This window comes from Microtus ochrogaster, unplaced genomic scaffold (assembly GCF_000317375.1).
Source record: "Microtus ochrogaster isolate Prairie Vole_2 unplaced genomic scaffold, MicOch1.0 UNK10, whole genome shotgun sequence".
NCBI lineage: Eukaryota > Metazoa > Chordata > Mammalia > Rodentia > Cricetidae > Microtus > Microtus ochrogaster.
The window spans coordinates 7,496,423-7,512,923 of record NW_004949108.1 but is presented as its reverse complement, the minus strand read 5'-3'; the positions used below and the strand labels follow the sequence as shown (position 1 = coordinate 7,512,923).

Sequence of the window (16,501 nt, the reverse complement as noted above, 5' to 3'; positions counted from 1 at the left end):
GTTGTCTTAATGGGGTTACACAGTGTGTGGTTGTCTTAGTGGGATTGCGCAGTGTGTGGTTGTCTTAGTGGGATTACGCAGTGTGTGGTTGTCTTACTGGGGTTACACAGTGTGTGGGTCGTCTTAATGGGGTTACACAGTTTACAATTTTCTTTCTCACTTCATCATTCTCAGACTTCATTTTTTTCAAATTACGAAGAAGCTTGTTTGTGATTTTACTATATGACTAAGTACAGTGTCCCCCAAGTATTGAAAGCACCATTTCTATTAGTGTGGTGGAGTGCCCTGAGGAGTCACACACATTCCAGGGCCCTGAGATTTTCAGAGACCTGAGTTGACTGTCTAGAGGAAAACAGGGGACCAAATGAAGTCTTCTTGTCTCTCCAGTTAAACAAATCTAGACAACTCGTTCAGCAGACAAATATCCTGATCTTTTCTTTACCTCATCAGATTAACCTTAAATAACTCTTATTAAAGTTTATGTTAGAATTTGAGTTCTTATAAAAAGATACTTAAATTAGTATGAAAATATTAAGATGAATCTTTTATTCAAGAAGCAGTTCTATACATAGTATTGAAAGCATAATTATCTCTTTCCTGTTTTAACTTGAACATGGCATGAAGTTGATGTTTATTGAATATTATTAATTCAATACTTTCAGATGTAAGACATGCCAAATGTTGAAATTTTATTCTTCCCCTTGCTAGTTTATTCTTACATTTTAAATTTTTATTTATTGCTTATTTTGTATGTACTTCTGCACATATGTGTGGAGATCGTAAATTATTTAGAATAAATTTCCTATCTTATGAGCTAGCTGGCAAGAATAGACAGTCCTGGAACTTTCGGAATGCCTGTTTCTCAGGGCAGCTATGGCTCTGCCTGTGGTGACATGTGAGAAAGGTTACATAGTAGGATGGCAGACCTCTACTTCTTGTTTGTTTCACTTTATACCCACGGCATAGGGCTTGTGGCTAATAAGAAAGGACTTATTATCTCTGGGCCAACAAGATGGCTCACGTTGTGGCCTGAATTGCATCCCAGGACCCATGGTGGAAGGAAAGAACCAATTCCTAGAAGTTGTTCTTTGACTTCCATGTGCTCACTGTATCAGGCATCTCTGTGAGCTCTTTCCACAGCATGACACACACACACACACACACACACACACACACACACACACACACACACACATACACAATTAGCCTTTCCTCCAGGGCTTATTATCATGTTTATTAAGGGAACAACATGATAACAGAGACTGTTTGATTCTTGATTTCAGTTTGTGCACAGGAGAAATTGAAAAGCGAGCCCAAACCCTTCATCTCTTTGACACTTTGAAGACAGATCCTGAGTCCTTTCATAAGCACATGGTCAAGTATATCTACCCCACCATCGCGGGCCTCGATCATGAAAGGCTGCTGTATTACTTCACTCTCCTGGAAGCGTGTGGCTGCGCGGACTTCGAGACAGCTTCTATTAAACCAGAAACCCACATTCGCCTACTGAAGAAATTTAAAGTTGTTGCATCAGGTAGGACACGTCTGTTCCTGCTGGCCCCTCCCTTCTAAATGAAACCTTGGGATTAGTCTTCTGCTTGCATCCAGCTGTGTTTGTAAACTGTCACTGAGAGTGAATCCACAGGTCTGTGGAGGAGATTGACGTTAGCTAGCATCTTCCAGCTCCTTTGCCCTGCAGTGAGAACATTCTGCATCAGGAAAAGACAGACGTCTCCTGAAATTTCCTAGTGATTTCAGGTGGATCTGCTGTGGACAACCTTCTTTTGTCATATTTGCTATTTTAAAATGACATGATTGGGCCATTAGTCTTAGGCAGTTTGGCAGAATTTCACTTTAGTAGAACCATTTATTTAAAATAGTCATGGCGCTTGTAGGGCTGGAAAGGTAGGTCAGCATTAGAGCACTTGCTGCTCTTTCTTACTGAATTCCTAGGTTGGTTCCCAGCATGCTCGTTAGGCAGTTTACAATTTCCTAGACAACCTCAGCTCCACGAGCTCCAACACCCTCTTCTGGCCTCCATGGCCACCTACACATGTTGTGCACAGACATGAATGCTGGTACTCACACATTCACATAAAAGAAGTTAAAGCCTTAAACATATATGTGCAATATTAACTATGTAAATTTTATATATACATACATATATATATATACATATATATATGTATATATATATACAAAAAAATATTTTCAGGACATGTAAAGAGGAAGCTTTGCACCTTGATGCATTTTAGAAGTGGGTAGTGTGGTGTCCATGCACTTATAGCTGGGAAATGAAAGGGGTCACCTACCTTAAATCTCTGCAGTGCTCCATACTTTATGTGGCACTTTGGTTTATATTCATCTTCTTTCCATGGCAACTGTGAGAATGTCCTTTAGGTTATCAGTTGTTCTGAGAGCTGTCTTAAGTAGCCGGTGACAAATGGGCAGACTGGTGACTGTGCTTATGGAAGACAGCGTAGGTGCAGAGGAGCCATGAGCTGTAGGCAAGGCAAGAGTACAGAGAAGGACCCGGAGAGTTGTGTAAATTGAGTGATGTGGGATTGTACAGTGTAGGTCAAGGCTGGGGCTAGAACTAGAATCTGATCTTCTCTTGAAAGCCTAAAGCTCACAGTATAAATTGCTGTCTTTTAATTTAGCCATCCAAGGGGCTCTGAGTGTTTGAGGTGTGTGCGTGTTTCCACTTGAGTCAGCCACTTCCTCCCTTCTCTTCTCCCCATAGGTCTTAATTATAAGAAGTTGACAGATGAAAGCGGGGATGCGCTCGGAGCACTGGAGCCGGTGCTCACGAGTCAGAACATCCTATCTATTTCCAAACTTGTTCCCAGAATCCCTGAGAAGGATGGGCGGATGCTTTCCCCCAGCTCTCTGTACACTGTCTGGTTGCAGAAGTTGTTCTGGACCGGAGATCCTCAGCTCATCAAGCAGGCCCCACAGTCATCCCCGGAGTGGCTGCATGCCTATGACATCTGCTTGAAGTACTTTGATCGCCTGTGTCCAGATGACCTCATCACTGTTGTGGATGCTATTACATTTTCTCCAGAAGCTGTGTCCAAGGTAACTGAAAAAGTGTTTGAAGGCAGATTGAGAGTACTTGGGGAGAAAAGAAAATTGTACTTACATTCTATAGATTGGGTTTTATTTTCTTCCTTGAAGTAGAAAAAGATACATTTGACTGCTTTTTTTTACTGAGCTTAATTGAGAAATCACTTTCTCCAATTACATATAAAGAAACAATAAAAGCAGTGATTTACTCATATATTTTGAGCTGTTATAGTTCTTATGGGTATGTCATCATTATCATAGCAACATCCTTCTTTTTTTTTTTTAAACTATGAAGTGTAAGGGAGTCCATTGTCCATCCTTGTTTCATTTTACTGAGAACCTAGTCTGACTCCTTTCTGGACTCTGGTTGAGCCCTTAGGGTCTTCTCCATGAATATGAATGATGCAGAGTAGGACATGGTGATTGGGTATCTTTGGGATTGCATGCCGTTGTTGCTGGTGCTCTGTGTTGGTATCTGAGCCCTTTGACTCCCTAAACCAACCTTAATCATAGGCTTTCAAGATTCTGTGAACTATTTGAAAGTGTGTGACACAGTTGTTTGTGTGTATAATTTTATGAGGAAAAAGCACATGGCTGGCTCGGAAGATTCGGTCAATTACTATGTTTTCTTTTCTTTTATTTATTTTTTATTTATTAAGGATTTCTGCCTCCTCCCCGCCACCGCCTCCCATTTCCCTCCCCATCCCCTGATCAAGTCCCTCTTCCTCATCAGCTTGAAGAGCAATCAAGGTTCCCTGACCTGTGGGAAGTTCAAGGACCGCCCACCTCCATTCAGGTCTAGTAAGGTGAACATCCAAACTGCCTAGGCTCCCCCAAAGCCAGTACGTGCAGTAGGATCAAAAACCCATTGCCATTGTTCTTGAGATCTCAGTAGTCCTCATTGTCCGCTATGTTCAGCAAGTCCGGTTTTATCCCATGCTTTTTTCAGACCCAGGCCAGCTGGCCTTGGTGAATTCCCGATAGAACATCCTCATTGTCTCAGTGTATGGGTGTACCCCTCGCGGTCCTGAGTTCCTTGCTCGTGCTCCCTCTCCTTCTGCTCCTGATTTGGACCTTGAGATTTCTGACCGAGGTCAATTACTATGTTGTTCCCTTAACTCAGGTGGAGTAATCCAGGTGCAGCATTGCTTTCTCATGGACTGTTCTCAAAAGTGAGATTTCTAGTGCAACAGGAAAATTATAAATGTAAAATAATTGCCTTGCAATCTGTATCTTTAGTCTAGGTTTAAAATCTCTCCCCATTTTATTAATTGTTTGGCTTTTTATTTTCTGGTTAGAGCTGCTATTTATGGCATTTAGATAAAGCGGGTATTCAAAACTATGCAGCACTGAGACATGGAGGGAGAAAAGGCGGAGGGAGTGAGGGAGGGAGGGAGGGAGGGAGGGAGGAAAGAAGGAAAGAGAGAGAGTGTGTGATATGAGACACAAGCCCCACATGTTAGAGGACACATTTGGAAGATGGATACAACTGGATTTGTTGAAATTTTCAAAACACCAGATGTTCCCACAGCTTGTGCACGATGCTACAAGTGTACAGTGAGTGTGTGTTACTCATCCACAGTACACAGTTTTCAGGAGCGTGCCCACAGTTAATTCAGAGAGAAATCTTTAGAAAGAATACGTAAGCTTTTTCTAGAGCGCCTAGCAAGACAGTCAGCAATTGTTCAGATACTAAAATTCAGACAGGAATTTCCTGACGTCTGCATCATGGGCTGAATCCACAGCGAGCATGCCAATGGTCTCTTTCCCTACTTGTCCCAACAGTTGTTTAATTAACATTTGCATTAGCAGAATTCTCAGATGCTCTGGGGACATCATTCTCCAAATAGCATTATGTCGTATGTAGTGGCTACCCTTTTCCAGTGCTTGAGGTGACGGGTATGCAGAGGGGAAAAGGATAAGATGTGTATCTGCTGCAGCCTGAATTGCTGAGTTGGTTGGAGTGGCCCCACCTTGTTAACTTCAGCAACTGGAAACACTTTTGTCTCAGGTGCAGACATGCAAGGGTGGCTAACACTGTTCCCAGGGAGACGTGAGCATGTGTCTCCTCACCCCAGAAAGGGAACCAGCAATAGTAGGTCTGGCTGTCACCAAAGCCTGACTTGGTAAGCCAATTTGTTTATTAGGGGTTCTTACAGAAGTGTGGGTAGCAGGCAGTTACAGGAGTGGTGGTGAAGGGTCATTTATGGCTGAGAGGTGACTCGAATGGTGACTGCATCAGCAAAAGACACTGAAGCCTGGGTCACAGCTCCCCACAGCTGGAAGCAGGGAGCTCAGAGCCTTGCAGGCAGCAGCAGCTGGACAATTGGGGAGGGCCGTCGCAGGCAGCTGGCTTGGACTCTGTGCCCTGTTTCTACATTTAGACTGTTGTTCTGACTGCAGTCGTAAAGAAAAGTCAGTGTACACAGACGTGGTTAGGAAAGAGCATGGTGTAGTAGCCACTACTTTGGGGTGTATTTTGATATTCTACTCAAACATGAAACGTTTTAAATACTAGCTGCAGTAAGAAATCTAAAGTAAAAATGTAATTGCATTAGGCATTTGGAAATATTGGTGCACTGGATGATGAAGATCACTCAAATGTTGAGACATTGCATTGTTCAGTGTCAAGAAGTTGCGTGTGGTACCATGAGCACCAGGCTTTCATCAGATAAATCTTGATTTTTTTTTTCAGATACTGTCAATCTAAGAGTGAGAGATGTAAGATTCCTTTTTTTTTTCATTTTGTTTTTCAAACTTTATCATTGAAAACAAATATTGTGCACTGTTTCCCTTGAATTGGTAGATTTTTTCAGTTTGAAGAAAGTATGTACCAGATATTTGTCAGCTGCTTTTTGAAGGAAAAAAAAAAGTTGCTCACAAAGCTCAGGCTGTAAGCTCCCGGTTCGCATGATTGCACAGATTCAGTGTCCTGATGACACTTGTCTACACAGTGACATGCACAGATCTCACTTCTTCACGTGGAATATTGATGGATAGATACAGTGAATTTTACTTAATAAACTTAACTACTTCTTACGTGGAATGTCAGTGCCCTGCAGTGACTTTTATGTAAGTCCTCACAGCTTCACCTACGATTGCATTTACATTTTGAGTATGACGTCAACACGCTGGAAATAGGTAAATAATACATTACTTTCATTATGAAGACAATTTTTACTTTTAACATTTTTTGAAGTAATTAAGAACTTCTTATAGTTTACACACCAAACTTTGACATTGTTTTGGGACCCCTGATACTTTATGGACTTCACTAAAAGTTACCATCTCTAGTAAGAATAACTCTCACAGTTCAGTTCGGTGTTTGCACAAAAGATAGTTTCAAATTTCTAAGACTCGTTTATTATTTTTATGCATATGTTTGTAGCCACATGAATTTATGTGCACCACATGAGTGCAGGACCATAAATATATAAAAATAGTTTAGTAGAAATTTCAGCATTGTTATTGGTAGGAACTGGAGAGGGGAATGTGGCTTACTTCTCCTGTCAACCTTGTTCATCGTGAACTATCTAGATCTTCACCCCACCCTGCCAGACACACAGGCAGGCCTGTAGCTCACTCCATGCTCATGGAAAGGGCTATCTTATTTCTATTCACAGGCTCCAGAGAGGCAAATTCTAGTTAGTGCTTACAGTAGAGCTAGATACCTAGGGAGTTTGAAATGTAACGTAGGTGAAGTTGTCCTTTGTTTTATTGTCCCAACATGTGGCCAGTGTAAGATGTGAAGGGGAGTTTGCGAGTGAGAACGGATCACAAAACATACAACAGAATTCACTTTAGGAGGTTATTGAGAGAAAGACACGAGTGCAGGCCTGAGAAAGTTGGTTCAAGAATTAAGCATGGAGCAGGTGGGTTCAGCTTTTAAAGGCTGCCTAACGCATGCGCACAGGAGCTTACATAGCTGTCCCATGTATAGATCATGTGAGCATGCTGCACGTAGGTCACATAGGGCTTGAGTTGCCTAAGCACTTGATGGTGCATGCGCAGCCCTGGAACCCGGAAGTGCCAGCACTTGCGGTGGCTAGACATTTTGCCAAAGTGCTAGGTGATGGAAATGATGACATTTCACCCTTTTGTTTATTATAAAAATTTGGGGGTGGTTACAGGTAGTTGATGGGTGGGAATTGGGTATTGGGTCTCTGGAGACTACTTTCTGCTGGCTTGTGGATATTAGAGAGTTGGGGTACTTGGCCATGTCCTGGGGTAGCTAGTTACTTCAGTGTTTTCTGGGCTCTGTGGAACTATCTGGCTAGCAGCTTGGACTTGACAAGATGGTGGCAAGGCAGATTATGTTTAAAAATGTTTTAAATCCTGGTGATTGAGGAAGGAGGGTCCTAAGATGAAAAATTGAGGAGGGTTCCTGAGATGGAGGAGAGAGTTTCCCAGGAATTCTGAGAGATGGAGGGGGTTCCCCAGGGTTCCCAGAATGGAGGAGGGAGTTTCCCAGGGGTCTCAAGACCAAGGAAGAATTAAATGATACTTGTCCTGGGAGACCAGGGAAGAGTTAAATGATAGTTGTCCTGGGTGAGTCTGGTCTGTTCAGGTAGGTCCAGTTTGGCTCTCTGAACTTTATGAGAATGTTTAAATTTATAAAAATAGATAAATTTAGACACACTAAAAGCTCATGGTTATGGTAGTAAGGTGTTGGAATAGAAGATTATGGATAGTTGTACAGTGAGCAAGGAGGAGGGGAAGAAGAGGGAATTATTAGACCTTTTGATATTTTCCCTGAAGCAAACCTTAAGGCACTTGTTTCTTTTAGCATCATGGTATTACCTTAACGTCCAGGAGACACCACTGTAGTCAATGATAAACATGTTATATTAACATCTTTTTTGTGAGTCTCCCTTTTGAATTTGGGGTGTGAATATCCCCAGACTGTTATTGTTTCTTACTACCTTGGCATCTGACAGTCTTTGCACCTCCGGCTCTGTGTTTAATGGTGTTCTCTCCAGCAACAGCTGAATAGTTAACTGGAAATTTCAATATGACATTGGCGATACAGCCTAGAGGGATAGTGGAAAGAAGTGTGTAAGGGTTAGGCACTGCAGGATAAAAAGGGACCACTGCAGAATTAATGAGCCAGAGGTCTTGAGCCAGGCCGTAGTTTCCGTTAGGTTTTTTAGCTGCAAGAATAAAGGTATTAAAAGGAGAAGGGGTGGGACAAAGTAGCTTTTTTCTTAGAAGGTCAGAGATGCTAGGCTTAAGTCCCCTAAGGCTCTGGAGTGAGAAAGGGTACTGAGCTTGGGTAATGCACCTGGTAGGATCCTATAATTAGATGGCAATGGGGTGATGGGGTTTAGCAATAGAGAGGTTTTGGGTGTCCCAGAGTAGGGGGTCCACCTGAGAGGCCGGCAAAGGAAATGACATATTGGAGCTAGGAGGCTAGGAGGAAGAGGAGAGGAGCTGCTGGCAAGCCTGGGCTCAGATGAATGGAAGGGGCAAACGAAATAGATGCTACCAATTTAACCAAAAAACCTCTTCCCATAAGAGGTACAGGACAGGTTAGCATGACTAAAAATGAATACAATTAAGTGGTGGAGTCTGATGAGGTAGGTAAGGCTGTCCTCCTACCCCAACAATAGGGAAACTAGAAGGAGAGGTAGGTCCCCTAAACTCCCTCAGTACCAAGTATGTGGCTCCGGTGTCCAAGAGAAAGTAGATGGACTGTCCTGATACCGGGATATTTACCTACGGCTCCTATTACAGATGATGGTTGTGGTTGTGTCAAGGGAGCCCAGGCAACCTCAATCGTCCATGGCCAAACCTAGAAAGTCTGTTTGGGAGTCATCTGTGTCTGATGTCTCCATGTAACAATGTGCACAAGGACAATTGATTGCCCAATGCCCTTCCCTATGGCACTTTGGACACAGTCTCATGGGACCAATATGAAGATTAGGACACATCTGGGCCCAATGCCCAGTTTTACCTCATTTGAAACATGGGCCTGGCAGCCTTTGCTCCTCGAGGGGCAAGCAAGCGGCACAGGCAGGACAGTCAGTCACCTCAGCCAGTCAGATGGCCTTGGCCAGCATTTGACATTTCTCTCTACAGTTCTTATCATGCCCTCCTTGGCACACCTTAAAAGCCAGCTCTAAGATTTCTGCCTGTGGGGTCAAGGGGCCTTTCTCCAAACTCTTAAGTTTAGACGTAATATCGGGGAAGCTCTGGGAAAGGAAATGTATCCTGAGGAGCTGTTTGCCCTCTGTGGTCTCTGGATCTAAATTTAGTATACTGCAAGGGAACCTTTGTGTGGCATTCTAGGAATGCAGAAGGGTTTTTATTTGTATCCTGAACAACATCTAATAGTTTATCATAGCCTTCTGGTTTGAGGCTAGCCTTATGGAGACCTGCCAAGAGGCAAGTCATAAACTGGTCTCTAGCTAAAATACCACCTGGGTGTTATAATCCCAGTGTGAATCTTGCTTTAGGACACCTCTGCCCTGGGGTGTGGGCGGTATGCTGCATTAATCTGGGGAACCTCATCTGTATGTACTTTGACCTGCACCCAAACTCCCCTGCACTCCTCAGGAAGTAGGTGATTACTTAGGACCATAAAAATATCATGAAAGGTGAGACAGTAAGAATGGATAATATATTGGAATAGTTTTATGAAAGAGGTAGAATTAGACATATAAAAACCCAGTTTTTGTTCTATGTGAGAGTTCTAAGAGTACCTCGACCAGCCCATCCACACTGACCACCCCTTGCAATGGGAGAAGTGCGGCCAGCTAGGTTGTGTCAGGATTGGGCTCCTTCGCATCATGCAAGCACCTGAGAGGAGGGATAAAAGTGGGTGCTAGAGTTGGGTGGCTGCTGCGGCATGGCATCAGCTTGTAAGGACAGAGGGCTTCAAGCTTAGACAGACAAAGGCTTGGATATAAGGAAACTCTGTCCATCTGCCTGTGCGCTGACAAGTCAGAGAGCTCCCACAGAATATTCGGGATCTAAGGTGCCATTAGGTGGTCACTTTCAGTTATTATCTAAAGGATACTCGCAACCATTTCTTAGTACAAGGGTGGATAAGCTTGTGAATCTGTAAGGCATTATTAAGCTTTGAGGTTCCAGGGTCTCTAAATGACATCCCGGGGGTGGGGAAGTTGAACTTGATAGTTTTGAGAGTTTATTTCCCATAGCTAAGAATGTAAGAAAGGTGAGGACCCAATGGCAATTAACTACAAACGTCTGTGGGATAATGCAAGGGTCAAGGGCTAGGTCAAATCAACGTAAGGCCCATTGGTACAGGAATTGAGGACCAGATAGGACCATTCCAAGTGGCCTGAGAGAGGACACCAGTCCAAGAGAGACACAGAACCAATGAAACTACCAAGAACGGATTACAAGACACACCACAGAACCCACTTTAAGAGTTTATTGAGAAAGAGATGTGCCGTGCACAGGCCTGAGGAAGTTGGTGCAGGAAAAGAGCATGGAGCAGGTTTGTCCAGCTCTTAGAGGCTGTCTAACGCTTACACACAGGGGTTTATGTAGCTGTGTCATGTGTAGATCACATGACCATGCTGCATATAGGTCATGTCGGGCTTCAGGGCCCTGGGTGACTATGTAAGTTGCCTGAGCGCTTGATGGTGCATGCACAGCCCTGGAACCCAGAAGTGCCAAAGCACTGGGTGATGGAAATGATGACACATTATAAGTTCACCGAGACACAAGGTCCTTTCAAATGGTCAGTATCCACATGAACATGTTTGATGCACTCTTGAACCTGTGTGACCCTGAACCATACATGACCGCCAGTGAAAGACACAAGTAATAGAAGAACTCTCTGTCACAACAGCCAGGTAGACCCCTAGGGGGAAGGGCAGGACTAGGTGTAGACATCAGTGTCTTCCCGCCATGTCACTTGCAGAGAAGTGGGAGAGGAAAGTGTGAAGTGGCATTTGCTTTCTTTAGACTCATAATGAAAAGGTCCTGGTTTATAGGCAAAAGAAGAAACTGAAGAAAGAGAAAGCTCCTTTTCAAAGGAGTGTCACACTGACCCTAACTAAGGCCTTAGAGCTCTTCTGTCCTGTGTGACGTAAAGTGGTGGCTATGGTTTATTGACCACTTACTGTGTACCAGGACTGACCTAACAGTTTCCCTTATCACCAGTAAACACTGCAAGTGTTCTAATCTCCTTTGCAAAGTCAGCTCAAGGTTAGGGGTTAGATAATTTCAAAGTGAGAAGTAAGTTTGTAGCTAAGCCAGAATTCCAATTCTAGCTCTATCTCCTCCACTGTTAGAGGACTTCACCAGATAAGGAGCTTTTCCTTTTTAAGGAGCCTACAATTTTAGAGGCAATTTATTCATTTTTGGATGTGTCACTGCTCTTCGTATATGGAGTCCGCATCTACCTGTGGAGTTTGTTTGTTTTTTCTGTAACATAGAAATAGTGCCTCTTCGTCTACGGCCATACCACCCTGAACGCGCCCGATCTCGTCTGATCTCGGAAGCTAAGCAGGGTCGGGCCTGGTTAGTACTTGGATGGGAGAAATAGTGCCTCTTCTTCCTCCACTGTGGCAGGTCTTCGCTAGAGTAGAAAATCAGCCCCCTCGGGTCCCCATCATCATATTCCAAATCTAATCACATTCTTGGTCCATTTTATTTTGTGTCCCTCTGAAAAGATATTTATTGACTTAAATATCACAAATCTATATTGTCTATAGCAGTATAGTTTTGATGTAAGGCTATAGTTTCACTGGGCTAAAATCAAGACAGGGAAAACGGCAGTGATTTCTGGAGGCTCTATGGTAATCCCTCTTTGTCTCCTCTGATGTCTGGTGGCCGCTGTCATTCATTGACTCACAGTCTTTTTCCATCTTCAGAGACAGGAACCACTGTCCCTCCCTGCTTTTCTGCTGTGCATGTTCTCTCTGTTCAAAGACAGGGGAGTTTCCATTGTGAGACCTGGGGTGCTTACACCGACTCGGGATGGTCTCCCCTCTCAGTGCCCATGCATTCTCAAGGAAAGGTTACACATGGCATTACCTGTTCCTCAGTAGTTGGTTTTGTCTGGTTTATCCATTTTCCATTTGCTTAAAGTCATCGTCATTGTCTGTTGGCAGAGACTGCTCCTTTGTTTCCTGACTGCTCAGACCATTAAGGTTCTTAAGGTTCCCTCAGCTGTGCTTAACTCTCTTCTTTTGTGTCTAGCATTCCTTCCCAAGCTCTCTCAGGTTTTATGTTTATGTACTTGCTCCTCACTGGCGCCATTTGCATAGACGGAGACTATTCATTCATTTCCTGGCTGCCCAGACCTGAATAAGCACACAAAACTATATTAATTACAACACTGTTTGGTCAATGGCTTAGGTATCTTTCTAGTTAGCTCTTACATCTTAAATTAACCCATTTCTATTAATCTATGTATTACCACGAGGTTGTGGCCTACCAGTAAGGTTCTGGTTCCTGCAGTGTCTGTCTCCTTTGACAGCTACATGGTGTCTCCCTGACTCTACCTACTCTCTCTATATATCCCTTCCAACATGACTATATTCTGTCCTGCCATAGGCCAAAGTAGTTTTATTATTAACCAATAAAAGTAATACATATACAGAAGGACCTCCCACATCAGTTGTCCTCATTGTCATCGTAGGAGGCTCTTGGAGAAGTCGGTCTGGTTTTCCATTTGGCTAGTCTTTCCTTTCTTCAAGTATATATTATTGCTTAGTTCATCCATTCAATAAACAAGTTTTTCAACAATACTGTGACTTGACTTCCAGGCTTTGTGCCTGGTAGGCGATATCCTGCAACCTTAGAGCTCTGTTCCTAGCTCTGAATAGTGGGTCATTGAGGATTGCTGTGTGCGAGTTTCCAAGATGGCCTCACTAAGATTTAAGCCACTGTGTAATTTCCACTTTTAGAAAGTGGGTAGGACTTGCTGATGTTCCTCAAACAAATAGAGTGGAAGGGACAGCCAGCGAGGTGAGAAGGATGTTAATAACCAGGCTATACAGAGTCTGAGCTTCTGTTTATGTTACACACATTGGATAACCTAGCTGCCATTTTTGAGCAACTTACTGAAGAAGCCCCATGACTAGGGAACACGGATGGCAGCAGCCATGTGACTAGGCATGGAGTCAGGTTTTTTCTCTATACCAGTCATATAGGTAGATGGAAGTTAATCCGAGCCATTTCCAGATTTATGCCTCATAGAAGCTCTTGTGGAATATGGATTTTAAGCTTCAAATTTAGATAATCTGTAATGCACTAGTAGATTATATGCACTACACGTCAGGAATCAGTCTCAACGCTTGGCATATATCGCTGAACAGAATAGGCAAACATCTCTAGCATTAGGAATATACTCTAGTGGGAGATAGAAACTAAACTAAAATATAAAATTATTGCATTCAGACATGTGAAATCATCATGGATACAAGTGTGGAATAAACTAGGGAAAGATTCAGGCTGCAAGGCAACAGGGCTGTTGTCAAGGAAGATGTCCAAAGAAGCCCTCAGTGTTAGAGCCATTCGAGAAAAGACTGGCAAAGTAAGGCCACAGGACAGGATTTGCTGAGCACAGAGAAGATGGCTATGCTGTAGGTTCTCCAGCAGGGAGCATGCTGGGGTTATTTGAGGAAAAGGAGGCCAGCGTATTGATGTAGAATGAAGGAGAAGAATAATGGGGGCAGGTGAGGTCAACAAGGGATAAAATGGTTACCAGCTTGAATAGAAGTTTGAATGAAGGAAAAGCCACTGGAGGTGTTGATCTAAACTGGTGTTTTTAACAGAATTTCTTGGCCTCTATGTGGGAGATGTTATAGCAGGTAGTAGCAGAAGCCAACTTCTTCCTAGGTCTGCTTCTGGATGATGGACTTTTATGAGCAAGAACCCTCTTACCTGTGATCACATTAGGAAGGATTCTTGTTGTCAGACAGGTGGCCTGTTTGTGACATGCTTTTCTTGCCTTCTTCAAAGATTATTCCATTCCTTCTGAGTTTCGCAAACTTTCCTTAGAAGACAGCTAAGTACTGTCCTTCACAGCTTGCATAGAGCTTGATCTACACCAGTTGTGGTCCTAGAGCTTAAAGGAGAAGTGGACACACATGCCCATCCCTAACCTTACCAGGCAAGAAAGAGATTCAGAACAGTTAGCTAACTGGTAGACGTGATAGGCCAGAACTCAGGCCCATGCCTGCCTCAAAGCCTTGCATTGCATTCTTCCTTTGCTTGCTGATTTGGCTACAGAGGTGCATCTGGGGTGATCATAATTCCTTGCCCAGCTAGCAAGATGAACTCATTCTCTGCTTTTGCTTGGGAAATCATTTCAAATTGACGAAGGTGATAATTGAGTAAGAAATGGGAAATTGGTCAGCAATCATGTGCACCATATAGTCACAAATGGCAATGCCCCTACCCCTGGAGAGGATCTGGAGGGATGCACGCTCAGAGTTGTCTTCATTAATAAGGCAGGGAAGAGCTGCAGCCCCCTTCCCATGAAGCTTAGAGGCTTTAAATGCATTGTGGTGTAAATCCTTGAAAGGACAGAGAAGTAAATAAATCTCAGAATAATACACAGCCAATATTAAAACATATTTAACATGAAAAGGAGCAATGGGGGACAGGAGGTCTGGAACTAACTCCCTCCAAGGTGTGCCTTTCCTTGGCAGGCCTCATCAGTCGGCACCACCGACTCTTCAGTGGCCTGCCTCTCGCTGCTCCACTGTGTTCATCCTGCAGGCTCCCTTCCTGCCATTTACTGCTTTTCAAACTTACAGCCAGATTTAACTCCTGTTTGCAGTCTATGAGTATGTCCCAAACCTGGGCAGTGGAGGGATTTGTGATAAAAAACCCTGCTTTGTCCTTCCAGATAATTGCAGCTCTTTGCCAGGTTGTGAGCAAGAACCCTCAGAACTTAAGGTCTTGGGGTGCCACTTGCTCTTACTTGTTTGGTGGTCATGGGGAGCACTCGTAGGTGAAGGTGTTAAGTGAATGAAGAAAGTATAAGCAGTTAACACCTAAGTCAGTCGGGCCTGAGACACTCCAGGAAGGACGCCATTGTAGAAGAGGTACTGCTCCTGAGTCTGTGTGTGTGCTGTGCCTGTCATTGCCCCACAGCAGGACAGACTTGAAGAGGCTGTATTCCAGACAAATGTAGTAAGAAATAACCGAGGACTTTCAGCTAACTATGGATAGATACCCTATAGTGGAATCAGAGGGCTGTAAGCTAGAGAGAAGAGGAGGAGGCTGACTTAAAGGTTTGGACTTCATTGTGGAAGTGATTGGTTAGACATGAGTTTTAAGGTAGATTATTGGACTTTCACCTCAGGAGTGACTCTGTACTGACTGCAGAAGGGAACAGAGGGCATCAGTCTGGAAACCAGGACACCCCACTGTGAAGGCCATCACAGAATTTGATGGGACAAGTTGGGAGGGGCTTGGCTGTGGTTGTTACTGTGCTACAGCCATGTACCTGTTTATATGGCCTTATGTTGTATTTCTAGAAACTGCCCCTTAGGACTTTGTATTGTCTTGTCAACACTGTTAGCTGACTCACTCAGCAAAGCTCCTTAGCCACAGTGCGGCCATTTCATCTCCAGTTCACCTGATGGGTTCTCCATGCCATATTTATGTGGAAAAGCCTGAGGGATCAATGCATGGGTTTTATACATTGTCATGAGGATAGAGCAAATCAGTTGAAATTTACATGGTCCCGGGGATGCATAGGAAGTTTCATACTTAACATCGCAGCCCCTCAGTCTGGTGAATTGAGGTGCTGAGATACACAATAGCATGGTCCTGTCAGAAGCCGACCTTAAGTCTCATCCAGGCCCAATTGGCAAAGTTCTTCTGCTGAGATAACATTCTCCCTTGTACATAAGGGGTCTCATCTCTCCTGTGTGAATACACATCAATTTGAGAATGATTTTAGACACAAGTATACATCTGATAAAAATGACCCTTTAGCTGATGGAAACATCACCAGCTCATGTGACTCAGAGACGAGGCCAATGACTTGGTTAATTATCTCAGTGGTATTTGCTGTCATGGAGCCCCCTGTCTGTCTGCTGTAGTCTGTGCTGTTAGCCTCATCATAAGACTTTGTGCTGCGAATAGTCGTAGGATACTCTCCCCCATCGGTGAGTGAGTGATGTTGCTTTCTAATTTGTGTTCAAAGAGATATGGTGTAAGCACACACACGCATGCATGCATGTAACAAGCAGAAAGTTCCCACTGTGCATACTCCCATACCCTTGGTCAGCCTCTATGTCCCTGGCTTGCCAGGTGCTCATTACCTCAAGTCTGGATTGCCTGAGCTTATCTACCAGTGTTAGCTCTGAGTCAGTTCCACACGGCTTCAGGGGCACTTAGAGAGACACAGTGTGTGTGTGTGTGTGTGTGTGTGTGTGTGTGTGTGTGTGTGTGAGAGAGAGAGAGAGAGAGAGAGAGAGAGAGAGAGAGAGAGAGAGAG

General features: G+C 43.7%; 1 protein-coding gene across 3 annotated transcripts in view; it reads left to right on the top strand.

The window, feature by feature from the left end:
* Positions 1 to 16,501, top strand: part of Nbas (neuroblastoma amplified sequence) — a 313,151-nt gene that overhangs the window by 230,212 nt on the left and 66,438 nt on the right. For all 3 annotated transcript variants that reach the window (XM_026788959.1, XM_013353527.1, XM_005366539.3), the window contains exons 43-44: positions 1,284 to 1,534; positions 2,744 to 3,078. In XM_026788959.1, coding sequence (XP_026644760.1) covers positions 1,284 to 1,534; positions 2,744 to 3,078 — 586 coding nt within the window. The remainder of the gene's footprint in view (positions 1 to 1,283; positions 1,535 to 2,743; positions 3,079 to 16,501) is intronic.